Raw genomic sequence first — 18,889 nt, forward strand, 5'->3', positions numbered from 1 at the left:
TTGGTTGAAGAAGAGATAGAGTTCTCCTGCTGTTATTCTCCATGTATTATGACCAATAACTGACTCATTCACTTTACCCTTTATAAGATTTCCCTCCTATCATTCCTTACTCCACTTCCTCAATCCAAAGATGGAAATGTTTGAGTGACAACTTGAGGGACTCTGGCATTGCCAAACATTATCACATTGAAATGTCTGTAAAACCTCAATTATTAATCAAATAGCACTCAATACATCATTGTTTACAGCGCTTGTCCTTGATTGACAGAGAGATGTCATTAATCATTCTTGGTCATGTTGCTATGATTATGTTTCAAGTATTGCAGGTGGTCCGAGAACAAAAGAATTCCAGCTGCTTCCTGCATAATGTGCATTGATGTGCAGAATAAAATAATTAACTTTAATGGTAATCAACACCATTGGACTTGTATTTCCAAATGAGACCTTAATTGCCACATTGACATAAGTACACTGCTCTTGTAGGATTTCACACTAAAAAAATTATTGATTTCTCTGTTGCTCCCTTGTACCCTTTTAGCGTATTCCTGCCCACATTTTAACTGTTGCTTGTCGACTATTACCTGAGCCCTCTTGGAAATGTTTTGTTGAATTAACAAGTTATAGTAGTTGTCACACTTGCAGCTGTGTCCTTGTATCCAAAAGCTGCAGGTCAAGTGCCAATAGTTGACAAATCTCATTTTATGCGCTGAGGGATAGGGAACTCGTACAATGCCGATAAGAAAACCCTAGATAAGGAACTCTTTGGTTTGTCAACTGTTTGGTGCCTGTACTCACAAGTTGGATGCTTCCTTTGTTCAATATGCTGTCCATTCTTGGTTTCCTTCTTCTGAAGTATGTAGCCTCATCATCCTCTTACTTCAAGTATGATTGCCATGGAATTGCAGATGATAATGTTATATGTTTCTGCAATATCAACTTTTATCACTTTGTGCTTATCATGCTAAGTCCATCTACACAATGATTCTTCAGGTGTTTTTAAAACTTTTGAAAAAACAGTGTATATATTAGTCTGTTGGGCTATTCAGATATGTTTTGCAGTGGCTGGCTGGTTTAAGGGCAGACATCTGTATATGGATCCCTCAGTATTTAATTTGAAAGGTGCATCAAAGATGATGAATAATTTGTAATAGATATTAGAATGGATATTAGCTGATGTTGGTGTTTGGATCAGTTAGATTTTTGGGCAGCACGGTGGCTCACAGCACGAGGGATCCAGGTTCAATTCCACCCTCTGGCAACTGTCTGTGTGGAGTTTGCATATTTTTAGTTTTGATGCCATTTTGATGTGTCTTATATTAAGGTAATATATCAACCATATTTCCTTTAAAAGTTAAAGGCCATTTAAATCACAATAAAAAAGGGATAAAATGTCAATATTACAAAAATGTGGTATTCCATTTTCCAAACAGAGTCTGATGGACATGCAAGATTGGGGAGTAGATGCAACCTCAGTAGAGCGTCAGATAAATGAACAACAAAATTACCATAGGAACCTCGAAGACTTTCGCTGGAAAATAGATAAAGCTAGAATGGAACAGGTAATTAAACAAAGTAATTGTTCAGTATTTTGTATAAATAAGTAAATAGTGTTACTGTAAATGAAAGGATAAATGTAAAAGAATGCCATTACTATACTTTTTGAGTGAGTAGCTGTCTTGAATTTAAAACATTCCAACATTAGAAAGGTATAGTAACTGAGGTTTTCCCCTCCTGTCATGGGCACTGGGATTTGAATTCTATTAAAGTGAATCGATTGAAGATCGTTCTGTGGCAAGTACAGAATCAGAAATTCGTGGCCTATGTTTTGATGGAGGAGTTTTTGTTTTGTTTTCAGCGTTTGAAAAGGAGCATGATGTGTAGTTAGAAACTGTGTTTAGAAGTATTAAGCTTGTGTGGGAAATGTGTATGAAGAACACTGAAGTGAATGAGAGGAACATGTTTTAAAATCGAGCCTAAGAAATGGTGTACTTGACAACAGCACAACGTTTTGCTCCAATGTAGTTCATGTTTTGTTGAGATTTACAGGCCCAAGAAGTGCCTTGCTATGAGTCATGTGGGATTGTTCCATTAAGGACAGTGCAATTTCTAAACCAGGAGTGGAGTTGTCATGTATTTATTGCCACATCACAAAGTACAGCTTTTATTTTGCATTAGAAAAGGGAAAGAAGCTAGAGCTTGATTCTAGCAGTACCCCAAGGCTAAGACAATTCTGAGCAGACAGCAAAGATGTGCAGTTGATGGTTACAGTCAAGGAGATGACTTGCTGCAAGTGGTCTATGTGTTAATTTCTGAAGCGCATTATGTTGTTATGAGAATCACTACCTTAGCAAAAGCAATTTGCAGGAAATTTTATTTGCAGGGCTGTGAAGACTGGAATTTTGTTATAGCCGTTACTAAAGTTTTACTGCTGGTCACCAAAAGGTTTTCAAGATGACTATTCCTATAAAACTGTCTTAACTTTTCAAGGTTATAGATGTTAAATGTCATGCTGCCCTCCGTTGGTAATTTTTACAGTTTTATTTGAGCTTATATTCACACTTTGGGAGAAAATCCTTATAAATAGATATGAAAGCGGCTTATTTTCAGCAATGTATTTTACAGTAAAAAATGAATGGGCACTTAGCATTAACTTGTGTGCATATCATAAATATTCTAATATACTCCAAAATCCATTTTTATTCACATAGCTGTACTTTTGTGCTTTGAAGTGTCTCTTCCCTCAAACTATTACAAGGCAAGCAATTGATGTGCTGCTCAAATAGGATTCCTTTGCACTGGAAGTAAAATCAACATAAATTGCTGAGGTCAAGAATACATTTTGCCATGCATTTTCAAACTCCATTTACAGTTCCACTGTGGCCTAATTCGCAGTCTATAAAGGGACCACTGTTTGTCAATGTGTGGGCCTTCCTTATTCTTATGTGCACCAGGAATCTGTTACTCACTGCAAATATTATAACTAGACACATTTTTTATTGAGCTGCTGGACTTTTGGTGCAGCCTTGTGCTGGATACATGCCATCGATTTTGCATCTTCAATCTCAAGCCCAGTCAGCATTGATTTACAAAAGGGAAATCATGTTCAACAAATCTAATTGAATTTATTGAGGAGTAATTAGTGGAATTGGTAAGATGGAGCCGGTTGATGTGATTTTCTTGGACTTTTGGAAGTTTTTCAATGAGATCCCATAAATGAACTTAGCATGTAAAAATCAAGCATAACGGATTGGGGGTAGTGTGTACAGACATGGATAGAGGACTGGTTGGCAGATGGGAAACAAAGAGTAGGAATAGACTGGTCTTTTTTCCCAGTGGCAGGCAGTCGCTAGTGATATACCATAGGGATCAGTACTAGCTATTGATAATATGTATCAATAATTTTGAGGGAAATTGTTGTAATATTTCCAGGCTTTCAGAGGAGACAAAGCTGGGTGGGACAGTGAACTTTGAGGAGGATGCAGAGATGTTTCCATGTGATTTGGATAAGTTGAGTGAGTGGGCAAATGCATGATGGATGAAGTATAATGTGGATAATAGCAAAAACAGGAAGGCACATACTATTATACTTGGAGTATTGTGTGTAGTTTTGGTCTCCTTATCTGAAGAATGATATTCTGGCTATGCAGAGAGTGCAGCAAAGCTTATCAGTCTGATTCCTGCACTGGCAGGACAGATATAAGAAGACAGCCTGGATGGTTAGGACTATATTCACTGAAGTTTAGAAAAATGAGGGAGAAACTTTGTAGAATTGGATGATCAGCATTGATAATATTGAATGGCAGAGGAAGCTCGAAGGATCAAATGTCCAATTTCTGCTTCTATTTTCTATGTTTCAATATATTGGCAAAACAGAAATGGTGAATATTTATGGACTAATGGAAATACCAAATAGCCCAATTGGACATCTGTAGAATACTTGTATATTAATCTTTTGTAATTCACATACCAAGATATCCAGATTCCTCCATAATACAGGGTCCTGCAGTCTGTATCTCCGTTTTAAAAAATATGGTATGCTACTTTTCTGTTCTTCCTGCCAAAGTGGACAAGTTCACATTTCTCACATTATGTTCCAACTGCCAAACATCTGCTTGCTTACTCATTATCAATCTATAATTTCTTTGTAGGCTGTTTACCTTCTTTTGCAACTTAATTGTTTTATCTGTCAGTGTGTCATCAGCTACGTTGCGATGTGCTTTTCATATTCTTCTGGCAAATTCTGTCAAGCGTTCTGGTCAGAGCAAAATACTTAATACGTGGCTGTATAGAGTTTATGCCATTAAGGACTGTGCATGATAGAAAACAGGTTTCATTTAAGTTACTAATTGCTCCTGAATGGGGAATTGAGTATCACAAGAGACTTGATTGCTGCTGGAAATGCTTAACTAGAGAAGTGTTTGTTTATGCAAATTTGCTAAATTAATTGCAAAATCTGGATTGCACGGCAATTGTCGATGCCTTTTTTTCTGATAGATTTGTAAATCAGAAACTAATTGTGCATTCAGAAATACTGATTACTTTGTCTTCCTCATGTAGCAAGGCAACTTCTCTGAAAGCAGCAGGGAACACATGCAAGCGTTGCAAAATGAATACGACAGTATGTTGGTGAGCAGAAAGCCTTCACAAAGATAAAATCAGATTTTTTTCGAATTTGGTATTTTAGTCGAGCAAGTAATGAGTCTTAGTTTTATGTTTGTGTACCTCAATAGAAAGCTTCCACAGAGAGACTTGAACAACTGAGAAAACTCCAGAATATCATTTCAGCAACTTCAAATGAAATAATGTGGATCAATGACCGTGAAGAAGAAGAACTTGTTCATGATTGGAGTGACAAAAATACAAGAATTGCTGAAAAGCAAGAAGCTTTCTCTGTAAGTTTGTATATTTCAGAATACCACAAAACTCACCAAAGCTGTACTTTATAGTTACAAGATAGAATTGCAAATTGGTTCCCTGTGTTTCATAGCCTTTGCTTCTAACCCCCCAATAAATTAGCTAATAGGATTGGGTGAGGTGAGACTATTAACAGAGTCATAGTGTAGATACAGACCCTTCAGTCCAACCAGTCCATGCCAAATTAAACTAATCCCACCTAACTGCTCCTGGCCGATATCCCTCCAGATGTTTCCTATTAATGTACTTATCCAAATGTCTTTTAAATGGTGTAATTGTACGGACATCCATCACTTCCTCAGGAAGTTCAGACCACATACGAATCACCCTCAATGTTAACAAAAATTGCTCCTCGTGGCTTTTTAAAATCTCTCTCCTGTCACCTTAAAAATGTGTCCCCTAGTCTTGAAATCCCCCATCCTAGGGAAAAGACAATTACAATTAGCCCTATCTATACCTCTCATTATTTTATAAACTTATATCAGGTCACATCTCTAACCTTCTATGCTCCAGTGAAAAAAAAGTCCCAGCCAATCCAGCCTTTCTTTATAACTCAAACCTTCCATACTCGCAACATCCTGGTAAATCTCTTCTGAACCCTCTCCAGCATACTAATATCCTTCTGATAACTGGACACAGCTGGAAAGAAATCTTCGGGTTAATTTCAGAATTATGCATGTGAGTTGATGCCAAGCACTTTAAAAAGATGACTGACACTTGATAATTGGCTTGCTTTACCAAACCACATTTGAACAAAAACAAACACTCATGACTATGCAGGCCACATTACGACTTCTGTCCCTGTACTCTGTCTTCTCAGCCTCTTTCCTCAAATTTCAAAAGTGAGTGAAATTTCAAATTATTGGCAAATTTAATGCTTTCAAATTTGAAATTTTAATCCACCAAAATAGTTGGCAAAAGCTTCACATGTTCAGTCAAAATTTCCCATATTTTTGAATAATTAATCGGTACCAATCATTATATCTTTTGGTTAACTTTGGAAACTCTGACTTCCTGCATGAAACATTGCTTGGTAAGGGAAGATTGGATGTGGAGAGGGAATATTTCAGCTTTATTGTTTTGTTTTCTACATGGAGTTTTGTTGTGCTTGCATCCTGTATAATTAACCTGTGGTAATGAATGCATAATTATGAATATCATACAATAAACTGCTCTTAATTGTTTAAAAAAAAGGAAATTATGGAAAGCAAATTGACTTCCTTTTTTGAAAAAATGACTATTGCATCTTGAGCTGGAACACTGAAAGAAAACAGAATATGGTGGTGAAGCTAAACTGTCTTGAAATGATAACTTGATGAGCTTCAAGCGTTATACACATTGTACCTGTAAATGTCCTTATAGTCTAGATAGTAAGAATGGTCCTCTATTTTATAAAATATTTGGTCAGTGAATGTATCCCTAATTTCTCTGAAAATAAAAGGGAGATGTTCACGCCTTGGATCTTTGTTTTGAATTACCCAGGGGAACCTGTAGTTCTGTTGCATTCTGCAAAGCACTGCCTCAGACAGGGTTGACTTGATAACACAACTGCTCTGTTATCTTATTGCTCTGTGTAAATTGTTGTGATCATTTTAAAATTTGGCATTCTTGTGTTTGGCCTAATAAGAACCAAATGGAAAGCTTCGGCAATATTGGTGTTTTGTACTAACAAGTGACTGCTTACTGCTTTACTTACCAGCACCTTGTGTTTAATCATTTAAATTTTACTTGCTTTTGTTAGATGATGATGAGCAAGTTGGAAGAAAAGGAAAAGCAGTTAAACAGACTCAAACAAGATGGTGACCAGCTAATAGCAAATAATCATCCCGCAGCTGACAAGATTGAGGTGGGGGTGCCTGGATAATCAATTATTTAGAAGCAGAGTGAATCTTGAATAAATATAGTCAAGTTTACTATTAAGTTTAAAGATGGGGAAGTGACTGCTACAGCCAACCCAGCTCAAAATCTAAAGCATGATCACCATTTTCTAAAATAATATAAAGAACTGAAGGTGCTGGAAAACTGAAACAAAAACAGGGAGTGTTGGAGAAACTCAGCACGCCTGGCAGCATATGTAGGAAGAGATACAGTGTTAATGTTCGGAGTCCAAGTAATCTTCCCCCCCTTTTTCTTTCTTTCTCTCTTTTTCTGTCTGTCTGTCTGTCTGTCTACAAATACTGTCAGACCTGCTGAATTTCTCCAGAACTTGCTGTTTTCTGTCACTGCTCATTACCGAGGTATTTGTATGAGATGTTAGTGATAATTGCTCCAAACCTTTGACCAGGTATGATGCTTATATCAGACTTGTTTGCTACTGGATAAAAAAAATTAATACTTAGTATTTAAAACAGTTTTAATTGCAATACTTCAGCTTGCATTTTAAGAGTCGCTGCTATTGTCAACCCATTTTAGTATTTCCATTTGCAATACAATGGAAAAAAATACTAGCATCTATAATTAATGTAATTGCATCCTTGCAAATTGTCAATTTACATTCTTACTAGACATTTCTGTTCTCTCACGCACTGAATATGCAGAAGTATTAGATTTGCATTCTGGCAGTGCCTGCATAGTCTTTTGTTTTAAAAAGTAGCCTCATTTGTTTTTGAAGAAGTAGAGTTTTGATTTTTCTGTGCTAAACCCTGCAGAGACAGCACCAAATGCTGAATATTTTAATAAAAACAAGAATTGGAATTAAAAAGGAGTTCATCAACTTGGGGAATGGGTTGGATAGACTAATCTTCAGTTCATACAGCTTTGGATTTTTTTAAAAGATCTAACATCTGATCATATGATGGATCATCTGCTCGGCTTTTTTCCAAATGACAGGGCACCAGGACCTAAAATGATATTGATAACTGAGCTTGTATAAGAATAATTTTCATTGTCAAAAATTACCCACATTATTAAACAACAATCTGCTTTATGTATTGTTTGAGAAATCTGTGCACTTTTTATAAAATTGCAGGCCTACATTGATACTCTGCAGACACAGTGGAGTTGGATTCTCCAGCTTACAAAGTGCATTGAAGTTCATCTCAAAGAAAACTCCAACTATTTCCAGGTATGCTATATAATTCTGCAGACCAATTGATTTAATTTAAATATGTACCACCCTCCCGTACCTGCAGTAATCAGACAAGCCTCAAATTACTTCATTCAAATGTATGCAAGGACAAGATGTCTCAGCCAAGCTGAAACATGACCTCACTTATTCAATTGCAAGCAAAGGCTTTATACTTCATTTGCAATGATTACAATACCAACTAATGTATTATCGCAGTCATCCAACTGAGAGCCTGCACAGACTGTTCATGCAGTATATACATGATCCATGGCCAATTCCACTGAGATTTGTATAAAAACATCACACTGGCCAGTTGTAGTTATGCTGCGTATACCTTAGGAATTTACTGATATCACTTTTTAATTCCATATTAGGTACTAGCTATATTCTTGTTGAACCTCAGCCTTCTCTGGGCCTTCCAGACAGTGACAACATATTAGTCTTAGCTAGCTTCTGAAGCAGTTTATATATATTTTTCCTTTTCAGTATCCTATCAGTCTGGATAGTTGTAGAGATATTATAAGTCATGCTTTACGATGTGTTATGATCCTAGTTGATGCAACCAGATGAGTCATATCCCTTAATATTGGATTTTAAATATATCTAATGACAGATGTTAAATTAACTGGTCTACTGTTTCCTATGTACGGTTGCCCTCTTTTTTTTTTGAATAAGAGCATTATATTAGTATTGTACCAATCCGCTGAAACTTTTCTGCTATCCAGAGAATTTTGAAATTTTATAATCAGTGTATCCATTTTTCTGTTGCCACTTCCTTTAGGACCTGAGAATGTAGGCCATTAGGCTTTGGAACTTGTCTGCCTTCCATCCTGATAGTTTGTTCAGCACTTTTTCCCTAGTGATGTTGATTGTTCTACGTTCCTCCTTTGACATAACCTCTGCATTATCTGTCACTGTTGCGATTGTACCTGTGCCCTCCACTGTGAAAATATTCATAATGTCTCTGCCATTTCTGTTTATTAACTCAGAAGCCTCACCCTCCAAAGGACATCATTCTTTTCAGCATCTCTGTTTCTTGCACCCTCAATCAGTCTAACTATGGCATTTAGGTGGGGGCCAAGCCGAGGATATAAATGGTTAGGTGATCAACTGCAACAAATTAATCATGATTCTGTTCATGCTAATAGTTCAGTGACTCACATGCTACCTTCATTTTATAGTTTTTTGAGGATGCTCAAGCAACTGAAACTTCATTGAAGAAAATGCAGGATTCCCTAAGGAAGAAATTTGTTTCTGATAGATCAACATCACTGCCACAACTGGAGAAGATGATCACAGAATCCGAGGTAGTCAATATGATTTTCAAAGTGAAGACTTTTTTTTGGATGTGTAATGTTTGCCAGATTATGACATTGGTTAGGCTTCTTAAAGATCTGACAATTAAGCATTAGGCCTAACATTCCTGCAGTTTGCCTTGTGGAGTACCTGTTCTCCAGGTATAAAGGGCTAGATACCTACTTTGCCATGTATGATCCCCACTGCCCCGCCCCGCCCTCCCCTCCTTAACTCCCCTCCACTTCAGTGTTGCACAGGCATTCCAAGGAGAATACTGTCTCTGATCCCTGTTGTTCAAGAGCAATCATAAATCAGGAAGGTTGATGCTGAAATGTACAGCTGCAATCTCATTAGTGCCTTCCTTAACTTCTCTTTCGTGATCCAAGGATCTTGTGGCATGGTGATAATGTTCTCGGTCAGAAGGTTAGGGCTCGAGTCCCATCTGCTTTGGAGGTGTGACATAACATGTTCCAATTGCTATTTTTAATAAATTACCTCTGGGCACCTCTGCCTGTATCTGATTTGTTGCATGTTATTATTAACAAACGGCAACTTTGTCATGGGTCAGCTTGAATGGTGGTGTTTGTTGGAGGAGGGAGTTAGAGAAATCAAAGAACTTAACCTTGTGGGTTGTTACTTTTGTTCATGTGCTTTCTGGAATGTTCTAACATGAGCCATTAGCCAGTATTCAACTATATAACCGCGCAACACTTTGCTGTAATGCAGTGGTACGTTTTCAAGAGTATGTGATCCTCCGTGACCTATTTCTTCTCTTCCCTTTGCTTTTTGTTTATGATACATGTTTTCTTTGTTTTAATTTGGCAGAAGGATAAAGAAAAAATCCATGAATTTAAAAGACAGGTATCAAACTTGGTAAACAAATCCAAGAAAATAGTACAGTTGAAACCACGCAATCCCCCGATTAGTGCTGATCAGCGAACTTCAAACCAAATCGTTCTCAAGGCTCTTTGTGACTACAAACAGGATCAGGTACAGTTTCTGCTGAGCATTTTCCTAAATGGCCCTGTCAGTTCAGTCAGTTTTGAAATCTTGAAAACAAGCATTGCACAGTGGGATTTTTGTTTTTAAGTGATGAGATACTGACTAGTGGATTATATTTGTAGTAAATAGTTCCAATAAAGTATTGTCATTTAATGCTTTGAGGAAATGTATTTGATTTTATGCAGTTAACATAAGCCATTGGAACAATACAGAAGAGGTGGTGCTGGATGTCTTAAAATGCATAAAGGTGGATAAATTTCTAGGACTTGATCAGGTGTACCTTAGAACTCTATGGGAAGATAGGGAAGTGATTGCTGGGCTCCTTGCTGAGATATTTGTATCATCGATAGTCACAGGTGAGGAGCCGGAAGACTGGAGGTTAGCTAGTGGTATCACTATTTAAGAAAGGAGGTAAGGAAAAACCAAGGAACTATAGACCAGTGAGCCTGACATTGGTGGTGGACAAGTTGTTGAAGGGAAATCTGAAGGACAGGATTTACATGTTTTGGAAAGGCAAGGACTGATAGGGATAGTCAACATGGCTTTGTGTGTGGGAAATCATGTCTCACTAACTTGATTTAAGTTTTTTTGAAGAAGTAACCAAGAGAATTGATGAGGACAGGGTGGTGGATGTGATCTTTATGGACTTATGTAAGGCTTTCAATAAGGTTCTTCATGGTAGACTGGTTAGCAAGGTTAGTTCTCATGGAATACAGGGAGAACTAGCCATTTGGATATAGAACTGGTTCAATGGTAGAAGACTGAGTGGTGGTGGAGGGTTGCATTTTAGACTGGAGGTCTGTGACTCGTGGTGTGCCACAAGGATTTGGTGTTGGGTCCACTGTTTTTCATCATTTATATGAATGATTTGGATGTATACTTAAGCGATATGGTTAGTAAATTGGCAGATGACTCCAAAATTGGAGGAGTAGTGGACAGGTTACTTTAGAGTACAATGGGATCTTGATCAAATGGGCCAAGGAGTGGCAGATAGAGTTTACTTTAGATAAATTTGAGGTGCTGCATTTGGAAAGGCAAATCAGAGCAGGACTTGTACACTTAATGATAAAGACCTGGGGTGTGTTGCTGAACAAAAATACTATGAAGTGCAGGTTCATAGTTCCTTGAAAGTGAAGTCGCAGGTAGATAGGATAGTGAAGAAGGTGTTTGGTATGCTGTCCTTTATTGGTCAGAGCACTGAGTATTGGAGTTGGGAGGTCATGTTGTGGCTTTACAGGACATTGGTTAGGCCACTTTTGGAATATTGTATGCAATTCTGGTCTCCTTCCTATGAACAAATTTATAGGAATGTTGCCAGGGTTGGAGGGTTTGAGCTATAGGGAGAGGTTGAATAAGCTGGGGCTGTTTTCCCTGGATCATTGGAAGTTTATAAAATCATGAGTGGCATAGATAGGGTAAATAGATAAGGTCTTTTCCCTCTGGTGTGGGGAGTCCAGAACTCGAGGGCATAGGTTTATGGTGAGAGGGGGAAAAGTTTAAAAGCGACCTAAGGGACAAGTTTTTTATGCAAAGTGTGGATGAATTGGACCAATTGGACCCAATTTCTATGCTATACATCTTTATGACTCTGTGAGTCTAAATGGGAAATGTCCAGTGAAAATGAGAAATTCTCGTCATGTAATTTTAAGCTTAAACTTGAAACTATTCAAATCTTTCCTCAATACTCATAGATTGAGCACCAGAAAAGTTCAATTTAAGTGTTGTATCTTTCAATTTACCTTGATTTCTTTTTTGAATTATTTCCATATTTACTCACTTAAGTATAAAATTAACCATGAAAATATGGTGACTTTGCAATAATCAAACAACATTTTGGATGCGATAACTAAGTAACCAATGTGTGAGCTGGACATAACTCAGGGAAGTTTTGTGGCTTTTTTTCATGAAATTTTGAGGTCACATTTATGCTGAAGTTAGTGTCAGTTCAACAGAGTTATGCTGAAACTGCTCTGACTCAGGTTGGATCAAGTCCATTATGGTGTTAGTGGCATATATGTTTGTTTGCTGTGCTATCAAATTGTCTAACAGTATCATTCCTTTATAAATACATTCTTTTAAGCTTTAGGTTATGTCTGTAGTTTTGTGTTTACTTTTTTCGATGACATGAATGGGGAGGTGGTAATGTCACTGTACTAGTGATCCAGAGTCTCAGACTAATGTTCTCAGGGCATGGGTTCCAATCCAACCATGGCAGATGGTGAAATGTGAATTCAGTAAACATCTGGAATTAGAAAACTGGTCTAATAGCAACCATGTAGTCATGGTCCATGTGTTATAAATAGCCACCTGGTTCCGTGTAGGAAAGGTAATTGCCAATCTTACCTGGGTCTACTTATACCAACATTTGAGTCTACACAGCAATATGGTTGACTATTAACTGCCTTCTGAAGTGGCCTAGCCAGCTACTCAACTCAAGGGCAATTATGTTAGCAATAAATGTTGGACTTGCCAGCAATGTACAATACCTACATACATATAAAACAAAAGTTCTGCACAATCATTATTTAATGAATTTTGAATTGCCCAGTAATTTGAATAAGCAATTGTAATTAAACTTAATTGAAGACTATTTTTAATGCAATCTTAATTATCAAGTGATTTGAAATTCAGCAATTTTGAATAGGTAGAATAGACTGCATTAGAGCTTTTTACGTTGGCGATTGAGAATCATTTGAGATTCAAATTAAAAGTATCTCCCAGGAATCCTTTTACCAAATACTGAAGTGTGTTTGGTATAAGTAAATCACAGACTCACTACAGTGCAGCAAGAGGCCATTTATCCCATTGAGACTGCACCAAACAACCAAAGAATAGCCCACCCATTTCCCATAACTCTTTATCTGCCATGGCAAATCCACCGAGCCTGCGCATCCCTGGACACTTTGGATAATTTACCATGTCCAATCCATCTAACCTGCATATCTTTTTGACTGTGGGAGAAAACTGGATCACACGGAAGAAACTACGCAGGTTTGGGAGAATGTGTAAACTCCACACAGAAGAGTGCCGAATAGTGGAATGGAATCCAGGTTGCTGGCGCTGTGTGGATGATTTTTGTTTCCTGTGGTTTATTGGAACCAATATGCTTAGGACTTATAAAATGTACTCCCTTGTGGATACTTTAAGGCGATGTAATTTAAAAAAATAATTTTGTGATAATCCTAATATAGTAATTCTCTTTGATTCACAACTTTTAGAGGGTTGTTCATCGGGGAGATGAATGCATTTTATTGGACAACAGCCAACGCAGCAAGTGGAGGGTGATAGGACCTGGGGGAATGGAAATGATGGTTCCATCGGTTTGTCTTCTCATCCCACCTCCAAATTCTGGTGCAATTGACCTTGCAAACAAGTAGGAAACTCCATCCTTGTTCCTTTATTTGTCATGCTAAGTTTCAAATACAATTTTAATTTTGGGTGCTTTGTTAATTATTAAATGGTTATATCTTTTGAAATCAGAATTGATCAATACTATGAAGCTATCCTTGCTCTGTGGAATCAATTGTACATTAACATGAAGAGCTTGGTGTCTTGGCAATACTGCATGATGGACGTTGAAAAGATCCGCAGCTGGACCATGTCAGTGGTAAGGACTTCAAAATAAATTTTTATTCCTGAAATTTTATTTATTTGGAGGAAGTTAATGAAAGTAAATAAGGTAATACATCATACAAATGTGGCAAAAGTGCATGTCATTCACTCTTGATTTAATGGGAGAGACCGAAGTTCCCCATTAGTTGTGTATGGTACCCCTACTGGAGCGGGGAGCACCTTTTTCCTAGAGGAAGGAAAGACTAGAAATAGTTATGGATTTGGCTGCAATAATAAAAGGCAAATAATGATAGTAATATTAATAATAGGCATACTGTCAGCACTTGCCATCATTATTGCAGTGAAGCTGGCAGCACCTTCAGGAATCCAAATGAACACAAGGTAAATGCAGAAGTTCAGAGGTTGCAGTTGGGTCATCCACATTTATAAAAGTTCCTGGGGCTGCAATCATGATTTGGTGAAAATGTCCACATTTATGCAATTAATCCTACTGTAAAAGTTAGCACATTGCTAAAAATTCAGTTACATCCATTTCACAATGTGCTAACTTTAAAAAAATACTGATTTGTTATAAAATCCACTTTATAAATACTAACTTTATAAAAACCACTTTTTAAATGTACTCTTACTACGCTGAAAAGCTTACTCTATTTTTGTGGGATGTTAGATTTCATTACCCTGTAGCAAAAACATATTCTTTAAAAATTCTGTCTTTTTTTAACCTGTTATCTTAATACAGTCAATTCTACAATTGAGTTTTGTTCTCTGAAAATTTAGATAAATAGTAAAGTATTTTAAGTGCTTTTAACTTCCTCTTTCTGGTGTACAGACACGCAGATTAGGAGCCATTTGGCCCTTCAAGTTCAATAAAATCATGTTTTAAATGGGAGGAGTAGTGGACAGCAAAGAAGGTTACCTCCGATTACAATGGGATCTTGATCAGATGGGTCAATGGGCTGAGAAGTGGCAGATGGACTTTAATTTAGATAAATCTGAGCTGCTGCAATTTGGAAAAGCAAATCTTAGTAGGATTTATGCACTTAATGGTAAGGTCTTAGGGAGTGTTGCTGAACAAAGAGACCTTGGAATGCAGGTTCATAGCTCCTTGAAAGTGGAGTCGTGGGTAGAAAAGATGGCATTTAGTATGCTTTCCTTTATTGGTCAGAGTATTGAGTCCAGGAGTTGGGAGCTCATGTTGTGGCTGTACAGGACATTGATGAGGCCACTTTTGGAATATTGCATGCAATTCTGGTCTCCTTTCGATCAGAAGGATGTTGTGAAACTTGGAAGGATTTAGAAAATATTTACAAGGATGTTGCCAGGGTTGGAGGAATTGAGCTATAGGAAGACGTTGAATAGGCTGGGGCTGCTTTTTCTGGAGCGTCGGAGGCTGAAGGGTGACCTTATAAAGGTTTACAAAATCATGAGGGGTATCGATAGGATAAATAGACAAGGTCTCTTCTTGGGTGGAGGAGTCCAGAACTAGAGGGCATAGGTTTAGAGTGAGAGGAGAAAGATATAAAAGAGACCTAAGGGGCAACTTTTTCATGCAAAGGGTCGTACTCGCGAGTTTTGAGAAGATTTGTATGGTACGTGTATGGAATGAGCTGCCAGAGGAAGTGGTGGAGGCTAGTACAATTGCAGCATTTAAAAGGCATCTGGATGGATATATGAATAGGAGGGGTTTGGAGAGATATGAGCCGGGTACTGGCAAGTGGGACTAGATTGGGTTGGAATATCTATTCGGCATAGATGGGTTGGACCCAAGGGTCTATTTCCATGCTGTATATCTCTGATTCTAAATTCCACATTTCCATCTACCTCTAATAACCTTAGATTCTTGTTAGGCTATAAAATCAATTCAACTCTGCCTTAAAAGACATTGTCTCCACTGCTTTCTGAAGCAGAGTGATCGAAAAATGCTCAACCATCTGAGGAAATAAAATCTCCTTATCTATGTCTTCAAAGAATACCTCCTATTTGAAAGAGTTCTGTATTCACTCACACAAGAGGAAATATTCTTTCTACATCCATCTGTTAAATTTAAATCAAATTGCCCTCCTCTCTTCTGAATTCTAGTAAAAGTTAGACTACCCTGTCCAATCTTTCCTCATAAGACAAACCAATCATTCCAGGGAATAGAGGGAGTGCAATGAAGGTTCACCATATTTGTTCTTGGGATGGTGGGACTGTCCTCTGAAGAGAGGTCGGGCAAGCTGGGCCTGTATTCTTTAGATTTGACGAGATGCTTAAAGGGATTGATGTGTAAAACGTTTCCCCTGGTTGAGGAGTCTAAAAGTCAGAGGGCACAAATTAGGGAGGTGCCACTTATTCAGAGGGGTGTGAATATTTGGAATTCTCTAACACAGAGGCTGTGGAAGCTCAGACATTCAATATTTTTAATTTAAGTTTTGATAGTTTGTGATTGCTAGTGGCATACCATGGTTATGGGGATAGGGGAGTAAAAGGAGTTGAAGCATTTGATCAGCTATAATTGTGTTGAATGTTGGGGCAGACTCGACTCCCTGAATGGCCTACCTCTGTTCCTATTCTGGTTTCCTTGGTTGCCTGACTGGTGATGACATCTCTGCTGCATGTGAAGATATACCCTTTGACTTAGCACCAGATTCCCACCACAAGAATTCCTAGATCTTTTGATATAGCTTTCTTTTGAAGTCAGTGTACAGTACCCTTCCTTTGCCATTGACAATAAGATCCATGCTAATGATCTGTTAGGCTGCAGTGAATCATCTGCCTCTGTTAGTTTATGGATTTATCTGTAGTGTCAAAAGACCATGTATTCTCTCCATTGTGTGATTGCTCTTAAAATATTTGCATAAGTAATTTTTAAAAATTGGAAGATGAGATGGAAATGAAAATGTACAACCTGTTTATTCAACTTTTGCAGCTTATGAGGACATTTTTGATCTCATCTCGTGAAGAGCCTGCCTGTTTTAGGAATGCATATCAGAAATTTGAGATTATGTTACTCCTGATTTTCCAGTCTTTACCATAAATAGTGAGGAGCTCATCTACAACTCTCCCCATCAAAAAGCTGATGTGAATTGCGAGGGGAATTAAATCAAAAATATTTCTCTTGCAATTAATATACCTGTTTTGTGTTTTTTCAGTTACGGACAATGTCTCGTGAGGATTATGAGCTTGTCATTAAAAATCTGGAAAAGAACTTTCAAACTTTCCAGATGTACAGCAAAACTTCAGAATATTTTACTGATGCAGATAAGAGAAAACTAGAATCTGATTTTGGCTCAAGCAAGACGCACTACGTAAACTTGGTGACTGTTTTGGAGGAAGAAAGAAAAAATAATCGTGGTTTGTAAAATTCACTGTGATGCCTTTTATATTTCTTTAATGTCCTGTATAATTTCAAAGATGAAAGATAACTCTCCCCCATAATCAATGTTAAGAGTATTTTAGTTGCTTGCGAGATCAACGAGCTATAAGCAAACAGAAATTGAAATTGCTTCAGAAACTCAGCAAGTTTGGCAGCATCTGTGGAGAGAAACTAGCATTAATGTTTCAATTCCAGTTCTGCAGAAAGGTCCATAGCTGATCTCCAGATCAGGAATTCTTTATTTTATTTTAGCCTCATATTGAAATTCAAAACATTTCTTGCCTCCCAGGTTTTCTGTCACTTTTGTCCCATGTCCCCCACCATCTAGAGGAAGCAGAAATGTCATGTCATGACATCAAGATTAACTTATTAAAACAGTTTAGTAACTACCTGATTAAGAATGGAATTAAAAGAACTTAAGATAAGAATAGTTCAGCTAATCTATTACCATATGTAGCAGGGTGCTGCTATATTGATGGAATTGTATGAACCTCATGTAAAAAAGAGTGGGAAAGGTTTGTACAGTTTGCAAGATTGCATTAAATATTTCAGAATTGTTTGCATTTTGAGGGATTGGTGTGTTAAGAAAATAAACTTTGTTTTCTCTCTGGACATTTGAATTCTTTTGTGAATGGTCATTTGCTTGATGAGACTGGCTATGAGCCAATGTTTGTGTGTTCTGTGAAGGTATTGGCCTTCCTAGTTATTACTTTTTCTAATACCAATCTCTTATATTGTCTTGAAATACAGGACCAGTAATAATACAACCTGTTGCAACACCACCAAAGGTTGACGTGAATTTCCAACAGGAGCTCCAAAAGATACGTCGTCGTTTGGAACAGAATGAGTATAAAATGATGCAAAAAATACATCTCCTCATTGATGCTGATGCACACATGGACTTTGCACAAAGGATGTCTGAGTTAGAGGTGAGTGTGAAGAATCAGAAACCTGTGTACTCCTTCATGATTTATGCTGTGTTCACACTTTACTGCTCCTGTGCCCTCCATCCAATTATCTACCATGGGCAGATTTCAGCACCATGCTGAGATACTCATACAATATGCACCATGGCCTGATGTCTGGCCTGTTGTGAGATGAAACAAAATGAAGTTCTTAAGCATCTTTAATGACTTTGTTATGTTTTATTCAAAAGGCTGCATTTTGAATTCTTCAACAATATAATGTGTGATTAAAACAAAGACTTAGATTCATAGCCCAGATTAAAGACATTATAATCATTTGGACCTGACAGGTATCTCATTATGAGAATGACAAAGTGTAAAATCAGTGCTGGAGACAAACCCTATAATGATGCCCTTAGACTTGAGTTAAAAGACAGAAGAAACTATCAGCATTGCTTTTTTTTCTTGAAACTGCAGACTGTTTCCTCAAACATTTAATTGCCAAGTGTTTTAGATGCCTTGATAGCTTGACAGTTCCAAGTGTTTATCCACTTTTTAGCAGCTGTCATGTTCACTGTTAACAATCCCGGAGTTCATCTACTCCCTTCCATAGGGATATTACTGCTTCAAATGGTGTCCCTGTACTTATCCAAAAAGCTTCCCCTATCCCTCAAACAAATCATGCAGCTTTAATTTTTTCATACTGAAGTGTCAAGTCCATAAATCATGTTTAACTTGGCGTCGCTCCGGTAAAAATTGGGTGTTTCCCAGGAACTG

At 37.5% G+C, this 18,889-nt stretch overlaps 1 protein-coding gene across 2 annotated transcripts in view; it reads left to right on the top strand.

The window, feature by feature from the left end:
• Positions 1–18,889, top strand: part of dspa (desmoplakin a) — a 68,699-nt gene that overhangs the window by 18,270 nt on the left and 31,540 nt on the right. For both annotated transcript variants that reach the window (XM_072570806.1, XM_072570807.1), the window contains exons 5-15: positions 1,431–1,559; positions 4,558–4,626; positions 4,731–4,892; positions 6,656–6,760; positions 7,883–7,978; positions 9,163–9,288; positions 10,103–10,267; positions 13,498–13,652; positions 13,760–13,886; positions 16,984–17,185; positions 17,958–18,136. In XM_072570806.1, coding sequence (XP_072426907.1) covers positions 1,431–1,559; positions 4,558–4,626; positions 4,731–4,892; positions 6,656–6,760; positions 7,883–7,978; positions 9,163–9,288; positions 10,103–10,267; positions 13,498–13,652; positions 13,760–13,886; positions 16,984–17,185; positions 17,958–18,136 — 1,515 coding nt within the window. The remainder of the gene's footprint in view (positions 1–1,430; positions 1,560–4,557; positions 4,627–4,730; positions 4,893–6,655; positions 6,761–7,882; positions 7,979–9,162; positions 9,289–10,102; positions 10,268–13,497; positions 13,653–13,759; positions 13,887–16,983; positions 17,186–17,957; positions 18,137–18,889) is intronic.

Source organism: Chiloscyllium punctatum, chromosome 5, assembly GCF_047496795.1.
Source record: "Chiloscyllium punctatum isolate Juve2018m chromosome 5, sChiPun1.3, whole genome shotgun sequence".
NCBI classification, from domain to species: Eukaryota; Metazoa; Chordata; class Chondrichthyes; order Orectolobiformes; family Hemiscylliidae; genus Chiloscyllium; species Chiloscyllium punctatum.